Raw genomic sequence first — 20,452 nt, 5'->3', positions numbered from 1 at the left:
TTACGGGCTTCCTCTCACCCAACACCAAACCCTAACCCTGATTATCATAACCCGTTCAGGCAGTACTACCGGTACACTCCCATTTCCGACTTGTCCCGCGATAATTTGAAATTGGATTGGTGGGGTTATAAGTCGGTTGCGCACATTTCGACGAGCGTGAGGGAGAGTTCGAATAGTGAGGAGGATAAGGATGGAGGGTCTGGACTGCCCAAGGCGGAGGTGTCTTGGATCGACTTGTATTTGCCGAAACAAGCTCGCCCTTATGCTCGTCTCGCTCGCCTCGATAAGCCCATTGGGACCTGGCTGCTCGCTTGGCCTTGTATGTGGTACGGCTTTCTTTTTTCTTTTCTTTTTTGTGTGTTTGTGTTAGTTTATGTTTTGTTTGGTTGCTTGGGAAATCCCGGAAGGTTTTTCGTTTTGGTTGTTGGGAAAATATGGGAAATGCAGAAGAAAATTCAATATTGAAGCCTAAATGAAAATGATTTGTTTCGGCTTAGTTGCAAATCTTGAAGTTTAGGGGGACATTGAAAAATGCTTGGTAGTTTTAGGAGTAAGTGAAGTTTCCCCGGTTTCATGTGTTAAATTGGGAAAAGTGGTGATGAGTACTGTGCAAATATTTCTTATGTTATTGGTATTGATGACAGGATGTTTCACACATGATTCACCGGAGCATTATATATGCCAATCTTTCTTATCTCAAACTCATCTTTATTGGGTTTAGGTCAATTACCTTGGCAGCGTCGCCAGGACATCTCCCCGATGTTAAGATGTTGCTGCTTTTTGGTTGTGGGGCTCTGCTTCTAAGGGGTGCTGGATGTACCGTAAATGACCTCCTTGATCGTGATATTGATACCATGGTAAGTTTTTGGTTTCTACTCCTTTCAGGTAAATGTAATCTTCTTATGTACTTGGATACATTCTTCATTTTAGTTGCAAGCCTCGTGAGTATATGTTTATGCATGCTTTATGGTGATTCTAACCTGAAGTGTTGTCATTTTTGAAGTGCATCTTGAAGTGTAATTGTTTTGGATGTTAATGAGACTAAATGCTTTTTGTTATCTTGAAAATTTCTTTTTTTTTTTTTTTTGATATATAATGGGTTTAATTTATATCAGGATTCATTCATATTGGATGTGAATAAGTTTTATGTTCTCTATCAACCTACCCCAACCTTCCCCATTTATCGGGCTGGGGATCAGCTTTTTATGTACATTAAAGAAAAACTATTTCCATAGTTGTGACTGCTGTTGTTGGGCTTAATGTTGCACTAGTATTGTAGCTCTTATTACTGACCTATCCTAAATCTATTACAAACCTGTTCATTTTGTTATTTGGAGGCGGAGATTGATTTTTACCAGATGACCTATTTTTGGGATGTTCTGAAACTTGAAGTGGAATATCTTCTTCTTCTTTTTTTTTTTCTTTTTTTTTTTTCTGAACTTTTTATGTTCAATACTAAGCAGATGTTTTGGCAGTGCAATAGAGATTATTTATTGCTTCTTTTTTAAAAAAAATAAAAAAATAAAATAAAAAATAAAATAAAATAAAATTTATAGACCGGATTTCTCATGATCTACTTCAAGTTCTGTGTTTTCTTCCACTAGGAAGTAGGAGCTTCAATGTTTTTGATGACTATGGTGCCATTATGTCAGAACACGTGTATTTATAATATCTTAACTAATGGATTCACGAGCCTTCATGTCACCTATTTCTTTGCAGTTTCAAAAAAAAAAAAAAAAGAAAGGAAAAAAGTTTTTGACTCTTTAACCATTAGATGTCCCGCCTAGGTACCAATCAGGTTTTTTTTTTTTTTTTGGCATGAGAGGTTAACAGTGAGTGCATTGTTTAAATGATTTTTGAACTCAATCTGCATTCTTCATAATTATTTTATTTTATTTTATTTTTTAAATTATCTTTATGCATTGTGAAGTCAATAGTTGGCCTATGTTCTTCATGTACCATTGACGCTACTTGATATATTCATAACACTCGATTTGCTGAATTAAAAATTATTTTCTCCAGCATGACTAAATCTTTAGGATATGCTTTGATTATGTTCCTAATCATGTCAATATCAATGGCCCATCTTAAACTTTTTAAATACTTACCGTAGGAAGTACACATGATCTGTTTCTGGTCAGATCAAGTAATGAAATTTATTAATTATTGTGTGTAATTTAGTGCCTTGAAAATTTAAATCACATGATTAGATCCAAAAGAACTTGGAAAAATATTAGGGTCTGATTTTTCCCCAGCCATTGTCAAATTCATTTAGTTAATTGCAGCATCATACTCTCCCATCCCTACAACTGTTTTTTTGCCATAATGAAGTACTTGTGATTGGAATCTTTCTCAATTTGGAGAAAAAGCTTACTTCATGGATAATTTTTTGCTTTATCTTTCTCTGATTTACAAAACAATGAATTTGAGAATATTTTGATTTGATTTCTGATATATGATTTTTTCATTTGACTTCGGCATAATTATGTAAAAAAACTTTCTGTAATGCAGGTGGAACGTACAAAGTTGCGACCAGTTGCAAGTGGTCTTTTGTCACCATTTCAAGGGCTTTGTTTTCTTGGGTTTCAATTGCTTTTGGGTCTTGGGATTCTGCTTCAATTAAATAATTATAGGTTAGTATTATTTTCATCTGCCCTCGTTGAGTTGCTCTAACAAATCAACAAGGTTTGCAACGTTTTGGAACTAGAGTTGAGAAAGCATGATCCCATGAAAACAATTAGTGGGATTTTTTTCTTCATTTCAACTAAAGTTCCTAATTAAGAATTGATTTGTATTTGAAGCTTTTAGATTTATTTCTGTAGAACTACGATTCACAGGATAGTTAAGTTATTATTATGCATAAAACTACTGCTGCAAGTGATGCAGTCTTGCATCTTATTCCCCATCGACATAAAGTCATTGTCAAAGCGATCAACATTTGTCAAGTTACAAAGTTTAAACAAGGTTCAACTTGATGAACATTTTGTCAAGTTAGAAAGTTCAAACAAGGTTCAACTTTACCAAGCATATACAACCCTCCATGTGAACTTTTATGCTTGCTTGTATGTACATATTCTTTTTCAATTTGATCCCTGATGTCAAATTTCTATTCCAAATTTGTAATGTGATTTTGTGGCCACGTGAGCCTTTTGAGTGTTTAGTGCCATATGGGAGATAGGAATTCACTACTGGCATAATCCTACATATACAAAGATGTAGTTTGGGTTTGCTCTAACGTTTAAAGATACATCACACGATATAATATGATATGAAGCTACTCTGATGTATTTGGTCACGGGGAACTATGATAATGTTACAACCTGATAGCGGCTATCAATCACGTTTCAGTATATTATATTACCACCGGAGCTTGGATCATTGGAGGAATTTATGTATTGTTATCTTCCTTGTAACTCTTCCACAAATATTTCAACTTTTCATATTTCTTTTATGCAGAAACCTTCTACCTCTGATATTTAAAGAAGGTAGAAAGTGCTGCAAATAATTTAGAGACATTTGTTTGTATGAGATGCAAGGCACTTTATATCAGTCCTTATGCTGAATATGTGTTTCTTATGATTCCCCAAATTCTGGAATTCCAATTAGCTTCTGCTTTAAAAGCAGCTGTTAGTGAGACTTTAAGGATTGGCCTTCAATTCAAAATTGTATATATGATAGCAATGAGGCCATGAGATGCCTTCTTTGCTTTATTGGGAGTTGTTGTTGTTTGTGCACTTACACCTTATCATGTTAGTGTGCCTATGCACATGCTTATATTAAATTGAAGCCCAATGCAGCTAAGATTCGGACAAACCTTTTTAGGGGGCTATTTTGGTGAAGGGGAGAGAGTAAAAGATGGCTCAGATTTATCTCTATCACATCATATATTGAGTTTTATACATGTTTTTATGTTATGCATCACATGTTGCTAAATGATTTCTTGTAGATTTGCATTAAATTCACCTGAAAAAGGGTGTCACACAGACAGGAAAAGAGATCCACTTTATGTTAAACTGCTGTTTGAAATATCTGCAATACTCTTGAGCCCTCAAGGACCTTGATGCAAAGCTTAGTGTAGTACATTGTGAATGCAAACCAATACTAGGCAATGACAATTTTCCTTTATATAAGGACATTCTCCTGGTATGCCACTTTTCTGGGACTAGGTGAAGCTAATGATATGTTTATCAGCTTGCTTAACCGATATGACCTATAACAAGAATATAAAATTAGAATGATTTCAGGTTTGTTGAAGGTCCTAATTCTACTTTTGATTTATTCTTTTCGGCTAGTTAAACAATATTGCAATAGATGGTTTTCAATTATCGCGATTTTGTTGTGTAATCTATGAGTTTTCTTATTATTCCTCTCTTTCAGTTTGCAATTTTGGTCAAATCAGCATTTACCTTTAGTGTATTAAGTGTGTGTTTCTTTCAAATTAATGTGGCTTATCTATTCCTACCAGCCGTATTTTGGGGGCTTCATCCTTGTTGCTAGTCTTCTCCTATCCACTGATGAAGAGGTTGACATTTTGGGTAATGATGTTTACTGTCCATTTCTGCTAAGATATGCAAGTAAAATTTCGTTTATGTTTTTTCCTTAGATGAGCAGTTTCATGAAGTTTCACTGATTAAATGCAACTATGTCACCACAGCCTCAAGCCTATCTAGGTCTGACCTTTAACTGGGGTGCTTTATTAGGGTGGGCTGCAGTTAAAGGAAGTCTGGATCCAGCTATAGTGTTTCCATTGTACATTTCTGGAGTATTTTGGACTCTTGTGTATGATACGATATATGCACATCAGGTACAATTTATCTCTCTTGGTGGCTATAATTGAATTTCTTTTTGCCTTGTGCTCTCTGATTTCATTTAACCAAATGGACATGTGAGAACCTTTTACCACGCGTTTTCCTCGTATGACTTTTTTCTAATGGTTTTTGTCAGTTATTAGATGTTTTTCAATTCTTTTTCCGGAAGATATGTTTAGATTCAACCATGTCTCAATTTTTGTCTTTATGTTCCTCTTTTTGCCTTTAGTGGGGCCTTTCTTTGTATACATCCTGTGTACTAGGGTTGAGCTCCTTTGCTCTTTTCAATGAATTACTTATTTATAAAAAAAATAAAAAAATAAAAGGGATATGTTTAGATAATAGTTAGCAACTCTGCACCAGACCTCTAATTATTTAGTTTTCATGTAGCATTCAGCAAATCCGAATTTCAGATTATTATATAGCTGAAACTCTAATTTATTTATTTATCTGTAAGAAGGAACTCAAATCTGTTGTTGCTTTCTTGCTAAGAGACTTTTCATTTTGATTTCAAGGGTTTCTGGTTTCCTTGCTTCCTAATAAATAATGTTGTTAACATGCATCCAGGATAAAGAAGATGATTTGAAGGTGGGTGTTAAATCTACAGCTTTGAGATTTGGAGATTCGACTAAGCAGTGGATTACTGGGTTTGGAATTGCATGCATTAGTAGTCTTGCCCTCAGTGGATTTAATGCTGGGCTCGGTATTTATTCTAGTCCCTATGTTAGCGACTTTCTGTCAACTGTAATTGGCTTATAGTAATCTGTTTCTGAGAAGCAAATAAAACATGGAGCAGGGTCGCCATATTATGCATTTCTGGCAGCTGCATCTGGACAATTAGCTTGGCAGATACGGACAGCTGATCTATCATCCCGTGCTGATTGCAATCGAAAGTGCGCAATTTTATTTTATTTTATTGTATTTCTTAGGGTGTGAGTATAACATAGGTTTATTGTGTGAATTCTGCACTCATGTGATGCATAAATCCATTCCGTATTTCCTCTAGAAGCCTCCTTTTGGATATGTCTTTGAGATCACATTATTTTATTCTCTCTTGAACTTTTATTATTAACTTCTTTTTTTGTTGGTAATTATGCTTTTATAATTAGCAACACACGTTTCTTTATAAAATCTTCTTTTCTTGCTTTCAGATTTGTGTCCAACAAGTGGTTCGGTGCAATTATTTTCAGTGGGATCTTATTTGGAAGGCTTTCGTCATAGTGGTACGGTTACCATTTCTAGAACAGATGAGACATGACAGATTACAAACCCGAGTATTCCCAGCTCATGTCACCGTGATTACATGATTCCATTGATTAATGTCCTTTTTGAGGCATCACTTGTGTATGCATCTCCCTTTTTGCCTTTATCCTGTAGGCAACAGCATCACTTTCAATTATGTTCAATTTCAAATGATCACCGGGCATGTATATTGTGTTTGCAGGGAAAAGAAGGCTTCCAGATTGAACAAGGATGAAGGGCTGAATGGTGTGGGGGTGTTGGCCTTTTATTAAATAACTGGCTTTGAAGGCAATGCTCTTGTATTTCTCATATTATTTGCTAGAGGTTGGTTTTGTGTGGTTTTTTTTTTTTTTTTTTAATCAGTAGTTTGATGTTTCTGTTGAGGATAGGATTAATGTTATTGTAATACCCTTTCCTTTTAGAGTATGGATTCTGTTGTAAGAGTCGTTTTTGCAGAAAAACACAGATAAAGGGGTAAAAGTTGTACCTTAACATTATTTTTCCTATTACATGGTTAAGGAGGTTCAATCCAACAAACCTCCACGTTTTTGTTTTGTTCTCGAAAGATTAGTACATTGCCAGCATATTTTCTTCATTCAATGCGCATTTATTTCGATTTTATATCAACTGTAGTTGCAGTTTTTGAGGACATGAATCACGTGAGACAAGTTTGATAGCATCTCTTTTCTTCTGCGGCATTACAAAGTGAAAATGAATTTACCTTTCGTGAAATATAAAAATTGACCTAGCAATGTTATATTTATGTATTTATATATATTTTGGTTAGTGTTTGATCATTGATGTTGGCTTCCATCACTTACGATGTTGCAAATATAATAACAAAGCTTGTTCCATCAGAGAACTTTGTAGTGTAGGACTTCTCTTTGGGCTTGATTTTACCTAATCCATTAGTCACGTTTGCACAGCTGTTTCATGGTGCCTTTACCTCTATGCTGGAGAAACCAATGTTCCAAGTGGGAGAATGTTGGTGATGAATCCTATTTCTAATTGACTTTGGCGATGGGGAAGCTTAGTCCTAGTTGCACTAGGTGACATGGCGTTTAAAGTTCTAAACCATGTTGGATTAGCATTGGGTAAACATGGAGAAAAAGGGTTTTGAGGGGTATTTTAGGGTTTTGAAAAATGCTTGTTCTCGTCTATTCTTTTTCATCCTCAACTCAATTAATAGACAAATAGAAAGGTTCTATTGTTGGACCTATAATGACGTTTCCCTTCCAAACACCCTGCTTAATAAATTATCTATTAAATTTTGGGGTAAATTTAAATTTTACCTTCATTCAATTTTGCTCTAGGACCCCCTCTACTCTGCTCTATCTTCTTTAAAAATTAAAATCCCCACTCACCCCACCTAAAAAAAAAAAAAGTCTTTAATGATATCCCTCTTTTCTAGGAAAATCTTTAATGATACAGTCGTATTCGAGTGTGAGCCAGGGAGGATTTTATCCCCAACAATACGCATCTCTTTAATTTCTTCCTATCAGACATTCGAAAATGAAATGAATTTATCTTTTATGAAATATAAAAATTATGGAAATTTTATCAATTGATTTTTTAAGAATGTGGACTTGCAATACCAGGAGTTCTCTCTATTTCTCTAGTGGGAGATATATATAAAATAAAGCATATCATCTGTGTCCATTTATTTGTCTTTCTCATTGATGTCCAACCTGCCTCTCTCTCACTCTCATCCAAAAGCTTAAACCTATAAATTTAAATTTAATAATATTATATTCAGTTTTCATTTTTGTTTTTATTATTTGATATGAGATTTTATCACATGTAAAATTTCAATAATTTATTCTTCACGCTTGAACCCTTATTACAACAAAGTGGATACAACCTGATCTAGCATTGTCAAGGCTATTTTCAAAATGGTGCTTATTTACAATTATATGATTATTCTTTAAGCTAACTCACATACTCGCATTATATCATAGTAAGAAAAAAACCATAACTCTATGGGAATCTACCTATAAATTTGTGTGGTCAATTTTATCAGCTATGATATGACTTACTATGAAGTGAAAATAACCGAGAAACCAATCTTCAAGTGGAAGAATGTTGGTGATGAAGCCTAATTCTAATTAACTTGAGCAATTGTAAAGTTTAGTTTTGATTGAACTAGGAGACATCTGACATGGTTGTTTAAATCATGTTATATTAGTATTGGGTAAACTTATTAGATCTAGAAAGAGTAATACTGTTTGGCCTACCAGCGTCCAACTCCCTATTAAAAAAAAAAAATTAAAAGGAGTTGGACGCTGGTAGGACCTTGGTAGGCTGCCTAGCATTACTCATCCATGGTGACTAAATTCAATAATGTAACTAAAATTCAATGGTGATTTTTACTATCACGTTAAAGAATATGCATTTAAAAGTGTGTTAGATGTTGGATGTCGATATATGCCCACAACTTTTTCTTACAAAAATTGGATTGAAATGAATGAGGCACTTTTAGGAGACTTATCAAGTCTACTTTTATGGGTACTTTATCCAAGATCACCTGAGAAGAAAAATTCCTAAATAAACCACAAATACGATAGAGTTTACTCCACCCATGGTTATTGGTTGTACCTATGATCATTATTATTATTATTATTATTATTATTATTTTGACATGTCCGCACAAGAGGGAAGAGAGAGATTCGAACTAGTGACCTATGCTTCATTAGGTGTGGTCCCAGCCGATTGAGCTACCTCCTGGAGACATTATTATTATTTTTCCTTTTTGGTGTGATTGTCACCTAATTTCTTGTCACCTTCAATACCTATCAAGTGGGGGTATTTATGACTTTTACCCTCTTTTTGTTTTCTAAGGGTAACATGATTTTTAAAATAGTAATTAAATTTGAAATGGATAATTATTAAATTTTTATTTAATTGTGATTTTAAAAATTACATCACATTTGAAAAATAAGAGTCCTACCTATAATTAACATTACTCATTCATATTATATATTCCTATAACAATTGTAATTCTTGCTCGGCATGGATTTGATTTAGGTGTGAATTTCTTGTAATTTTTGCAATGATTTAGATTTAGTTTTACTCTCTTTCTTTTTCGTAAAAAACTTGACAGTAAATGTAAACCATTAAACAATCTACAAATCTCTTGTAAATATTTTTTTTTTTTACTGTATTTAAGTCAAATTTGTAGTCTTTCGCCTTGGGTAGTGATATACTGCACGCCCGGCGTGCATCAACAGTGATGCACGCCGGGTAAAATTTTTTTTTTATTATTATTTTAATTTTCTTAAAAAAAAAAAAAAATTTGCCCGGCGTACATTACTGTTGAAGCACGCCGGGCGCGCAGTATATCACTACCCGTCTTTGATTAGTGCAACTGTCAACCAGCGATTGTGGGACCATTTGACTTTATTAAGATTCTCAATTGGGATTCTCTTGAGAATCATTATTGACAACGTTGGTTGGTTCACTCCCCCATTTTACGTGACAGCATGTAACTGTAAACCCTATACTTTCTCATCATTACGATTCCCCTATAAATTCAGTGTCTGATCGAACTATTTATTCGTATTAGCCTTCTTTGCAATTCAGTACTCTGGAAACCAGAGAGACCAATAGATGGCTAGAAACTCTAGCGGAGAGAGAGAAAGAATCGAGTTTGATGATGAAGGAATTACAAAGAATAGAGATGATGGCGGTGGTAATCAAAAGATTATGGTGGAGAGGGTGTTTAAAGATACGGCGGTGCCGCCATGGACGAAGCAGATAACAATAAGATCTATGGTGACGAGCTTTGTTTTGAGTATTATATTCAACTTCATTGTGTGCAAGCTTAATCTAACCACCGGGGTGATTCCGTCTCTTAACGTTGCGGCCGGATTGTTGGGATTTGCGGTTGTAAAGGGATATACGACGTTGCTTGAGAGGTGTGGGCTCTTGAAGCAGCCGTTCACTCGGCAAGAGAACACTGTAATCCAAACATGTGTTGTCGCGTCCTCCGGCGTCGCATTTAGCAGTATGTTCTTCAATGTTTTTTTTTTTATATTTTCGTTCTTTTTCTTTTCGTTTGATGTTTGTTATATATATATATTTGGTGCTTTTGATAATCCAGCCCTAATTGGAAAAATATGGTTGAAAAAGTTCTTAGTTGGTGTGGTGTGGTAGGACAATTTTGGTTAAGGTAACGTTGATTATTTTCTCAGTTGCATCTCGGAATTTGATATTTGATGGCACCTTTTTTTTTGTAAGGGATGATAAGAGAGATAGTCATTTATTTAAGTATCTTTTGATATGAGAATCAATTTTTAAGATTGACAAACGGCCTTGTATAAAATTATGATACAAAGATCATGTAGAGATATATATTGCACTTGACCCACTTGGTTCGTCATTTGAAACGTTAGGATCATACATTTGTGACAAATGCAAATTCCAAGATGTAGAAAAGTACACAACCACACAAGACACTAAGATTTAAGTAGTTCGGCTTAACAAGCCTACATCCACTGGCGGAGATGATCCAGGAGAAATTCACTAACAAAAGAGTGGAGTAGAAATTTACTAACAAAATAGTGGAGTACAAAGAGTAGTACGAATAAAACCACTTAAACCCAAAAGCCCTAATACATCCAAATCTTACTCAAAAGAGAATTAAATACAAAAGAGAAAATATTCTCTAAAATTCTCTAAGCTTTTCAGCATTCTAAATGTGAGATCAAACTGAATAAAAATGGTGTATCTCTTCTTCCTTATGCAACACAAGTCTCTCTCTCTTTTTCCTTAATGACCGAATGGCTTAAATAGGAGACAACAAAGCCTTTTTGTCAAAACTTCAAGAAGAAGTTTAATGAATGGAGAGACAAAATGGACGCGTGAGAGAGAGAAACTTAAGTCAAAAAGTATGGGTGTAAAAATAATCATAATTGTTTGGGGCCCACGATAAGGTTGAAGAGGAAATGCAAGTCACCTCTTCTAACTCATACCATATTACGTATCACCCGATAGTACCACTCACTTATTAGTATTTAACGTCTTAACATTATATCTATACATAGAATCAAGACATTTTAATCTAGCCTGATTCGACCATAAAATTGTAACCAATTTAATCTCATACTCGACAAGCTGCATCTAATCTCATATCTAATATAGTAGTTGACTCTAATACCAAATAATATAAATTTTAGATAAAACTCACTTTTAAAAATAGAAACAAGTGCGTGCCCAAGAATTTCGGCTTAAGCAATATGAGAGACACTCTTAGGATTCTAACAATTCATTATTAAAGTAAGGGATTGACGTAGTCATTCCTTCTTTGTTTGTTCTAAGCAAATTTTATCATTTAGATGAACATAATTTATTACTTTGACCTATAGATTTATTGTTGTGAATTTAATTTCGAAAAATATTAGTATTGATTGTGATAGCATGTACTTGACCGTTGAGTACCCGTTGGTTTTGGATTATCTAGGCTATCTCCAATTTAAAATTTTATTTCTAACTATTATTGAAATTAAACCTAGCTAGATCAATTTTTAATTCTTAAGCAATCAATCTAAAGGATGCTAAATGAAGTTGTATATGGATGCAATGATGTACTTCCTTGAACTTCTGATCTTTTGAAGCTAAGGGTTTGTTTGATAATATATATTTGACATATTATTAGGTGGCACTGCAAGCTATCTGCTGGGGATGAGCCCTATAGTAGCTGGTCAAGGAGATGGAATCAACACACCAATCAACGTGAAGCCACTCTCTCTTGGTTGGATGATTGGATTCCTCTTTGTCGTGAGCTTCGTTGGCTTATTCTCTATTGTGCCCCTAAGAAAGGTTAGAAAAAAAAAAAAAAGCATTGTTTTAGCTATTCAAAAAGTAATATATTTTTTTTATTACTATTATTTACTTTTTTAATACACTTCAACAAATTTTCTAAATGAATACAAAAGAAAAGAGAATTATATAGTGCATGCTTATCTAAATATAAAAAATAATGGTACGTAACATTACCTTAGTTTTAAAAATTCTGAAGAGAATTTTGTTGGAGTAAAATTTTTGGTCTCATTAACTAAAATTAAGGTTGTAAAGTGCATTATATTACACCTTGCGAAGGGCAGATTTTAGTAGTTGTCCGCTCGTTCAAAATGAGTGAATTAATCCGCCCATGAACAGATAACAAAAGTTAAAAAACCGTTCATCACCTGGACACCCCTATGACTAAAATATAACGATTTTGATGTTTTAGACAATCTGTTGGAGATGCTTATAATAGCTAAGTTGTTCTTGAGATAATATGTAATTAATCTGTATTCTAATTTTGCCCTGTTACACCCTAATTTTTCAAAATGAATGTCCCGCAGATGATGATCTTAAAGTACAAGTTAACCTACCCCAGTGGGACTGCAACTGCATACCTCATCAACAGTTTTCACACCCCCAAAGGAGCGAAGCTGGCAAAGTGAGCATTCACATATTTAATATTTGCATTATTATAATAATCTTTAATTTGTATTAACATAATCATCTAATGCATTGATCATCATGTTCATGAATACACAGGAAACAAGTTGCTGTGCTCTTTAAAAGCTTCTGCTTTAGCTTTCTGTTTGCTTTTTTCCAGTGGTTTTACGCTGCTGGCGATGATTGTGGGTTTTCAAGCTTCCCTACCTTGGGGCTCCAAGCATATCAACATAGGTCAACTCTTTATGTCAAATAAAACGACTTCGTTTAATTTATAAGCTAGAAACATCATTATCTGAAATATTAACTCTCTCTCTCTCTCTCTCTCAGGTTCTACTTTGATTTCTCCTCCACATATGTTGGTGTTGGAATGATTTGCCCTTACATGGTAAACATATCTTTGCTTATTGGAGCCGTAATCTCGTGGGGAATTATGTGGCCATTGATTGAGCACACAAAAGGTGACTGGTATAGTGCTGAACTAAAATCAAGCAGTCTCCACGGCATTCAAGGATATAGGGTATTGCTCCTCCTTACACTATTAATGTTTTTTTTCAAAACCATAAAAAAAAAAAAAAATGGCCAATGAAACAAATAATTTAATTTGATTACAATACTCTTATGTTATAATTTGACATTTCTCCCTCTTGTTCATCCTAATAGGTTTTTATTGCTATTGCCATGATGCTTGGTGACGGCCTTTTCCATGTTGTCTATATGCTGATTAAAACTGCAAGCAGTCTTGCGACACTTAAATCTAAGAAGAATCAATCATCATCTTCTATTATTGTTGATCAGTCAGACTCTGATGAGATTGAAAACTACGATGAGAAACGACGGACGGAATTTTTCTTGTCAGACCAGATTCCCGTTTGGATAGCTTTGCTTGGATATGGTATCCTAGCAGCCATATCCATTGTTGTAGTCCCCTTCATCTTCCACCAATTGAAATGGTACCATATATTGGTTGCTTATGCCATTGCGCCCGTTTTGGCTTTCTGCAATGCTTATGGGTGCGGTCTTACCGATTGGTCTCTTGCCTCCAACTATGGCAAAGTTGCTATCATAATCTTTAGTTCTTGGGTTGGCCTTGAAAATGGGGGAGTTATTGCTGGCCTTGCCTCTTGTGGTGTAATGATGAGCATTGTTTCTACAGCTTCTGATCTCATGCAAGACTTCAAGACTGGATATCTGACTTTGGCATCTCCTCGCTCCATGTTCTTTAGCCAAGTTTTTGGTACAGCCATGGGTTGTCTCATGTCGCCTTTGATCTTCTGGTTTTTCTACAAAGCATACTCTGTTGGCGACCCAGATGGATCCTATCCTGCACCTTACGGGTTATTATACCGCGGGATTGCCCTTCTTGGAGTTGAGGGTATCAATTCCCTTCCCAAAAATTGTGTCAAACTTGCTGTCATATTTTTCTGCGCTGCTATTGCCCTAAATATACTCAGCGAGCTGTTGAAGTGTTATGAAACAAAGTATAGGATATATAGGTTTGTTCCGAGCCCAATGTGCATGGCCATCCCATTCTATCTCGGCGGATACTTTACTATTGACATGTGTGTTGGGAGCTTGATTCTCTTCTTGTGGCAGAAGAAGAACAAGCAAAATGCCAATGACTTTGCACCTGCTGTGGCATCTGGCCTCATTTGTGGTGATTCTTTGTGGGGAATTCCAGCTGCTATTCTCTCTCTTGCCGGCGTTAAAGCTCCTATTTGCATGAAGTTCTTGCCTGCCTCTAAATCACAAGGTTGATGGCTTTTTGATTGGTGGCCATTGATGCTTTGCAATTTATTTGTACGTACATAGGCCGGTAATAGTAAGTGGTTTAGGATATTTTAGGCCGGTAATAGACCATTTTCCTATTGGTTAGCAATTTATGTTCCTTTTAAGTTAAAAATTGAGATTTTCTAGAACTTCTCATACTTATTTGTTTATGGCGCATTAGCCCGTAGAAATCTTTCTGGAATATTATATAGCACCTCATTTTCAGTGTATTGTGAAGCTAGCTAGTCCAATCATCAATAACAAACAAAAGTATATATGTATGGTTAAGTTTAGATGCAATCATTACTACAATAACGCATGCTCACTTATAATGAGACAAAACATAAGATGTATTGACAATAAATCATGAAATACAAGGCCATAATTTGAATTTCTCATTAATAATTTAACCATAAGTTGTCGAAACTACTTTACTTTTAACAAGGAGATTGGTAATTACTATGTTCCCAAAACCGCTCATTCCCATCACATTTTTGAGCCAAAATACTGATTGGTCAATTATAGCCTTCCACACTCTCTTTTACCATCAGACTTTTCTCTGCAACCTTATCTCTCTCTTACGGAGCTGCTCTTTTGTATTATTAGCTATGTGGGGCCAACATCATTGGTCTTTTTAAGAGGATTTATCACATTGTCATATATTATGGGTTCTTGAAAATAGAACGGAGGAGACCAATCTTTGTGTAGAAAATCAGATGTGGCAGTTACTGAGAGGATCAAAACAAACAAGAAGCAACACAGCAAAGAAGGAAAGGAATACTTTTCCTTTCTTTTGGGCAGTGGATGGGTGTTACAAAAACAGAAAGAAAGGCAAGAAACGTGAACCCACGCTTGCAGAGAAAACAAAAGGATGGGAGCTGCACTTGTGTCTTTATGCAGGAGATAATTATGAAGAAGAAGAAAAAGAAGGAAAGCACCTTTCCTTTCTCTTGGGCAGCAAATGTGTGGGCTAAAAAGAGAAACAAAGAGTTGATAAGAGCTGAAGGTGGGGACATCACGGGTGGATAAAGTTTCAGCCAAAAAGGGAAGCCAATATATTGTTGCTCTTTCAAAGCGCTAGTGTGCAGGTGACGCCAAAGAAGAAACAAGACCAGAGCCAAAGTAAAAACAAAAGAAACCAATATTAATTTGTTTGATTGTTTTGCAGCATCACGTGATGCCCCAGCTTCGGCCTGCAGTTGCAATCAGGCGAGAAATACAACTCTTTCTAAGAGAGAAAAATATATATGTGGAATAATAAACAAATTGGAAGCACAAGGCACCAATCTTCTATGAAATAATAAACTCTTTCAATTAAAATTAAGAGATTTTAAAATTTTAAAAATCTTGTTAAATCGCATGTATTTCGAGAGTCCCTTTAAAGTTTCTCCTTTTTCTTTTCATTTTAGCTTTGGTTCTTTCCTTTAAAAACCGGTTCTTCTTCGTGATTGTCCATTGGTTTTGTTGCTTCTTCTCTTCTTGTTTGTTTTGATCCTTCAAAAGAGCAGCTGCCCAGCTTGGCCCTCTGTTTTCTGCAAGATGTATGCTTTTTTTCTTGCAAAACATTTGTCTTGTTTTTGTTGACCCTTGATTTGCAGTCCTTCTATATCTTCTTGAAGCTGGCACTGATTTACTTCACCCCACAAGGATCAGGATTGATCTCTTCTTGTTTTGTTTTCTTGCAATTTAATTCTTTGACTTTGCTTGCAAGTTCAGTTTGGTCCCACGTTGATTTCATTGCCTATCCAATTTAAACATCCACACACGTATCTCATTATTTTTACTTGCTAAAAATTTTACTGCTAATTCCTACCTAAGCTAATTTCTCGCATTAATACATCATTTAAGCTCAAGTTCATTAATTGAACAATATCTTAAAATTAGTTGTAAAATATTTTATGAATTATGAATCAACAATTCATAATCTAGGTACTTAGTTACTTAATCATTGCATAAGTATGAATTTGTATACTTATGTGACTATAATTTGTACTTGATTAGACTTATGATATATATATATATATATATATATATATATATACACACACGAGTCGAGTCTTATACAAGCTTGTTTATGAAAGTTGATCCGAGTTTATATTTATCATTTAATAATCGAGCTTAGATTCGTGTTTACGAACGGTTGATAATAGGTTAAAAGTGTGCATTTCTCTTATTAATATTAAGTATTATCATGCCTTACTTTGTATCAATTCTTCTATTTTATATTTAATTGTTGAATATTGTTCAATTACTAATCTTGAGCTTAAATAATGTCTTAATGCAACAAAATATCATTTTGTACTTGATAAATTGGTAAAAAAAAAAAAAAAGGGAAAGGAAAAGGAAAAGGAAAAGAGAATTGTGGAATGTAGCAAAGCAATAAACAAATTCCACGAAAAACAAAATTCAAAGATTTCATCCTCTCCAAAGAGACTACGCAACAAAAGACTTTTATTAAAGGACATAGATAGCTATAATTTAAATTCACAATCATACATAACCCAAGTAAAAACTTAAAGCATTATAACGTAGATAAACTTTCAAATGTCGAGGTCACAAACTACTCATCAAAATATGATACATATCACATTCTATTGTTCTGAAACATAATTAAAGTCTACACTTAATAAGGTACACAATAAAAATGATTTCAATTATATCCTGACGGGTGGGGCCATCAGGATCCCACATAAACTTGAGCCATGCACATGGGATTTAGGTGCTCAAAAATGATATGGATCAAGTCCTTCACAATAATTGGATGCCTTTCGGGTTCCATCTTATGTTAAACTATTTATAGCAACATAGGTACATATATATGAGAAAAAAATACAATAGTAAGTTCGACGACTTAGTGAGTATAAATGCACATGACATACACGTCATTATATGATGAACTAAGTTTTTTATAAATCACATGCAATATTATGAAGTCACAATTTATCATTAAAGATAATACAATCCTTATCAAATCCCTAATTTTAGGATAATTCAAATATGTTTTACCACAAAGGTTGAACAAAAATAGGCCACTATATGCAAAAAATGAAAGCTAACTACGGGCTGAAATTGGCCTATATTTTAAATAATACGACAAATGCCAAATAAATTGGGCAAATAACTGTCCGAAGATAGATATGGGTCAACAAATAACCAACAAAAGACCAAATAACCGGGCCAAAGAGTCAAAATATGGACAATTAAAACCCAGGAAAATCCAACGAACAAAGGCAGGATGCGAGAAGCAGTGCATAAAGGTCCATACCCATTTATTCCAACTTTTAATGCTGTGAAGCAAAGGCTGTCTAGTTTAAGCTTTAAGCTTGGCTCACGGGTAGGGGCCAAATTTTTTCCATTATTAATGGGTAGGAGAAAGGGGTAGGGACCGAAGAATTTTATGGGCTGGGCAACAGCCCCAATTCATATAGTTTAGGCAATTTCAAAAGATTAGGGGGGGGGGGGGGGTGGGCGGGTTTAGGGAAAAAAAAGCCTCTTTTGCTACAAGATGGGCCACCTCTGTTGGAAAGTCTCTTTTGCCACAAATGGGCCACCATATTTGCTTCTCTCCTACTATGTTGCACATGACGTTTCTATAGAAAAAAAGTCCTAATATGCTTCTTCCACTGTTCCACTGAAGATGGGTGGCGGAGAGTGACCACTCTCTCTCTCTCTCTCTCTCAAAACAAAATGAAGCATAAATTTTCGCTCATTTGGTTATTTCTCACGTACGCTCTTCCCCTTTTTGTGTTTTTTTCTTTTCTTCTTCCTCATCTCCTTCCACTTTCTCTTCACACGCACGCATGGCTGGGAGTGAGAGATGCTGAGATTGAGAGAGAAAGAGATGCAAAGTGAGAGGGAGAGAGATGCACATGTCTATCCAAAATTGACATGTGCCGACGCGTGGTGTGCCTTAGGCAACGTGTGTGGCGTCCCTTCACCCTTCCACACTGGCGCCGACCTTTTTTGGCGTGGGAAGTGCTAGAGAGTCAAATAAATGAACACAGAAAAATTTTCAAACTGACGTGGCAGACCATGAGTGGCAGACAAGGGAGAGAGAATTGTATTCTTTTTAATTTAAAAACTCTTGCTACGCCAGTTTGAAAATTTTTCTGGATTCATTTGTTTGGCTCCCTAGCACTTCTCTTTTGGCGTTTCCCAACTGACCACCTGCATCGGCGCATGTCTCTCATGTGCCGCCACGAGCTCTTCCACGCCTCTGCCTCCACCTTTGCTTCTAGTGTTACTGTTTTATGAACTTAATTTTTTTTTTTCCCTACTTTTTGTCATGTATTTCCATTATGTTATGTTGTGTAGCTATCTATTTAACCCGAACCTGTTGGGCTTTTGACTTTGTATCTATGTAAGATATATTTTTTTCGCATGTTGGGTCTCTTTCTAGTTCATTGAAGTGTTAGTGGTCTGTCTAGATTGAGTTTTTAAAAATAACCTGAACTGATTGGCCCTCAAACTTTATGTATGCGAAGGAAACCCTTTTTCCACTATTTGTTTCCTAATAAATCTTCACAATTTCTTTCGAAACTTGTTAAGATTTAAGTTTTTATGGGTTTTATCCATCTTGGAGCGTCTCGGCTTTAATCGGCTACATTCGCTAGTGCCTTTCACTTTTCTGGTCTCCTACAAGTTCATTGAAGTGTTAGGGGTATGTTTGGACTGGATTTTTCAAATTAGCTTGTATTTATTTATCTGTTATAATCTCTTTTGATTGAATGGATGTGCTTACAAAAAATTAATAATAATAATAATAATAAACTTTGAATCGTCTATCAAATTCCCATACCTATTCCATGATTAATGGACATATAATCTCGAGAGCATCACTTTCCAAAATGACATTGCAAAGGCCAGCTCTTTACCTAAAATCATAACCTTCCATGCTGCATAAGCCTTCGTCACAATGGATCAATGATAAATTTTTTAGAACACATTGTTGTTAGAACCCTTCTCTCATGCTCTCAAACAATAATGCCCACGCCCATCGGTTTTCTTGACTAAACAAAAGCCGCATCCCAATTAATTTTGAAAACACCACAGGAGTCAAGAAGGAGCCGCACATCGTATCACATTACAATGCACTTCTCTAAACTTTTTTTTATAAAATTTACTTTCTAAATACCGGGTTATAGCAAAAAAGGCTACAAATGCTTTCTACCAACTCAGCAACATCGAAAGACTAATCGAATCCTATGTTTTTGATGGTATGTCCCTTATTTTTTATCTTGTACGCATCCCTCCAAAGAGTTATTTGGACATACTAAATCTTTTTTTTCTTTTTTTTTTTTTTTAAAAAAAAAAATCTTTGAATTTTATATGCACAGGCCATGTTAGCATATGGGTTTGAGATAGTCCAGACTCTTATTGTGGATATTGAACTAGATACACTAATGAGAGTCAAAGCACAAAAGAAATTGGAGATTATGCGTGCTGAGAAAGATGCAAATGAGAATGCTCAAGCACAGAAGAAATTGGAGATCATGTGTGCCAAGGGAGATGGAAATGAGAAAGCCCAAACACATAAGAAAATGGAGATACGAGGTGAGGATGATGAGTCGAAATATCTGGTTGAGGTTGACAAAACTCAGGACCGTCGGATTGTCAGGATTACTACTACTAAGAAAAGTTAGAAAGGGTTAAAATTACTATTAGGTTTACAACGATTAATAGAAATTAGAAATTATGTTAGATTAGAATTTATGTTAAATTAGAAATTATGTTAAATTATTTATTAAAATTTGTGTTAAAGAACGATTTTATTTAATAAAGATTAATAGTTATCAATTAGGTTTTTCAATTAGTTTTATTCTTATGTTTATCTTTAGTTGGATATTATTTATCTTATCTTATTGTAAGTGTTTATTTAAAAATAGCAGCGAATTAATGAAATAATATGGGAAATTTATTTTAAAATGCCCAAAATTCCTCCAAGTATCTTGCCTAAAATTTCTCAAATTTTGCATTACCTGCAATTAATTAATACTCAAGGACCTTGAAGCAAAGCTTAATATAGCGAGAATAACTTGTATAAAGTTCTTGGCACAAATCAAACCTTTGTGCCTTCCAATAAGAGCTCGACAAATAAACGTTGAACACCTTAAAAAAAAAAAAAAAAAGTAAAAACATCTTATTTTTATTCATAGTGGTTGCTGAGGGTGGCAGTAGCGACTGCAAAA

General features: G+C 34.8%; 2 protein-coding genes across 3 annotated transcripts; both read left to right on the top strand.

Moving 5' to 3' along the window:
* Positions 1-3: 3 nt before the first annotated feature.
* On the top strand, positions 4-6,626 carry PPT1 (polyprenyltransferase 1; the record flags this gene model as incomplete). 2 transcript variants are annotated; one of them, XR_009439998.2, is given in 9 exon segments in its annotated part: positions 4-326; positions 722-857; positions 2,512-2,633; positions 4,466-4,535; positions 4,655-4,804; positions 5,376-5,511; positions 5,605-5,701; positions 5,960-6,152; positions 6,253-6,626. XR_009439998.2 is itself a non-coding variant. In XM_059592811.2 (9 exon segments), coding segments are annotated over 8 exon segments (1,104 nt in total), but the record flags the coding sequence as incomplete, so codon positions are not given.
* A 3,030-nt stretch (positions 6,627-9,656) lies between these two features.
* On the top strand, positions 9,657-14,433 carry LOC132179573 (putative metal-nicotianamine transporter YSL7). The gene is made up of 6 exons (XM_088515810.1): positions 9,657-10,053; positions 11,704-11,867; positions 12,395-12,492; positions 12,594-12,728; positions 12,825-13,014; positions 13,158-14,433. Exons 1-6 carry the CDS (start codon positions 9,657-9,659, stop codon positions 14,250-14,252), a joined length of 2,079 nt encoding a protein of 692 aa, XP_088371936.1. The 3' UTR covers positions 14,253-14,433.
* Positions 14,434-20,452: the final 6,019 nt, after the last annotated feature.

Source organism: Corylus avellana, chromosome 4 (genome assembly GCF_965113065.1).
Source record: "Corylus avellana chromosome 4, dhCorAvel1.hap1.2, whole genome shotgun sequence".
NCBI lineage: Eukaryota > Viridiplantae > Streptophyta > Magnoliopsida > Fagales > Betulaceae > Corylus > Corylus avellana.
Note: the sequence above shows the minus strand (reverse complement) of the source record. Positions and strands in the feature narration are given on the sequence as shown.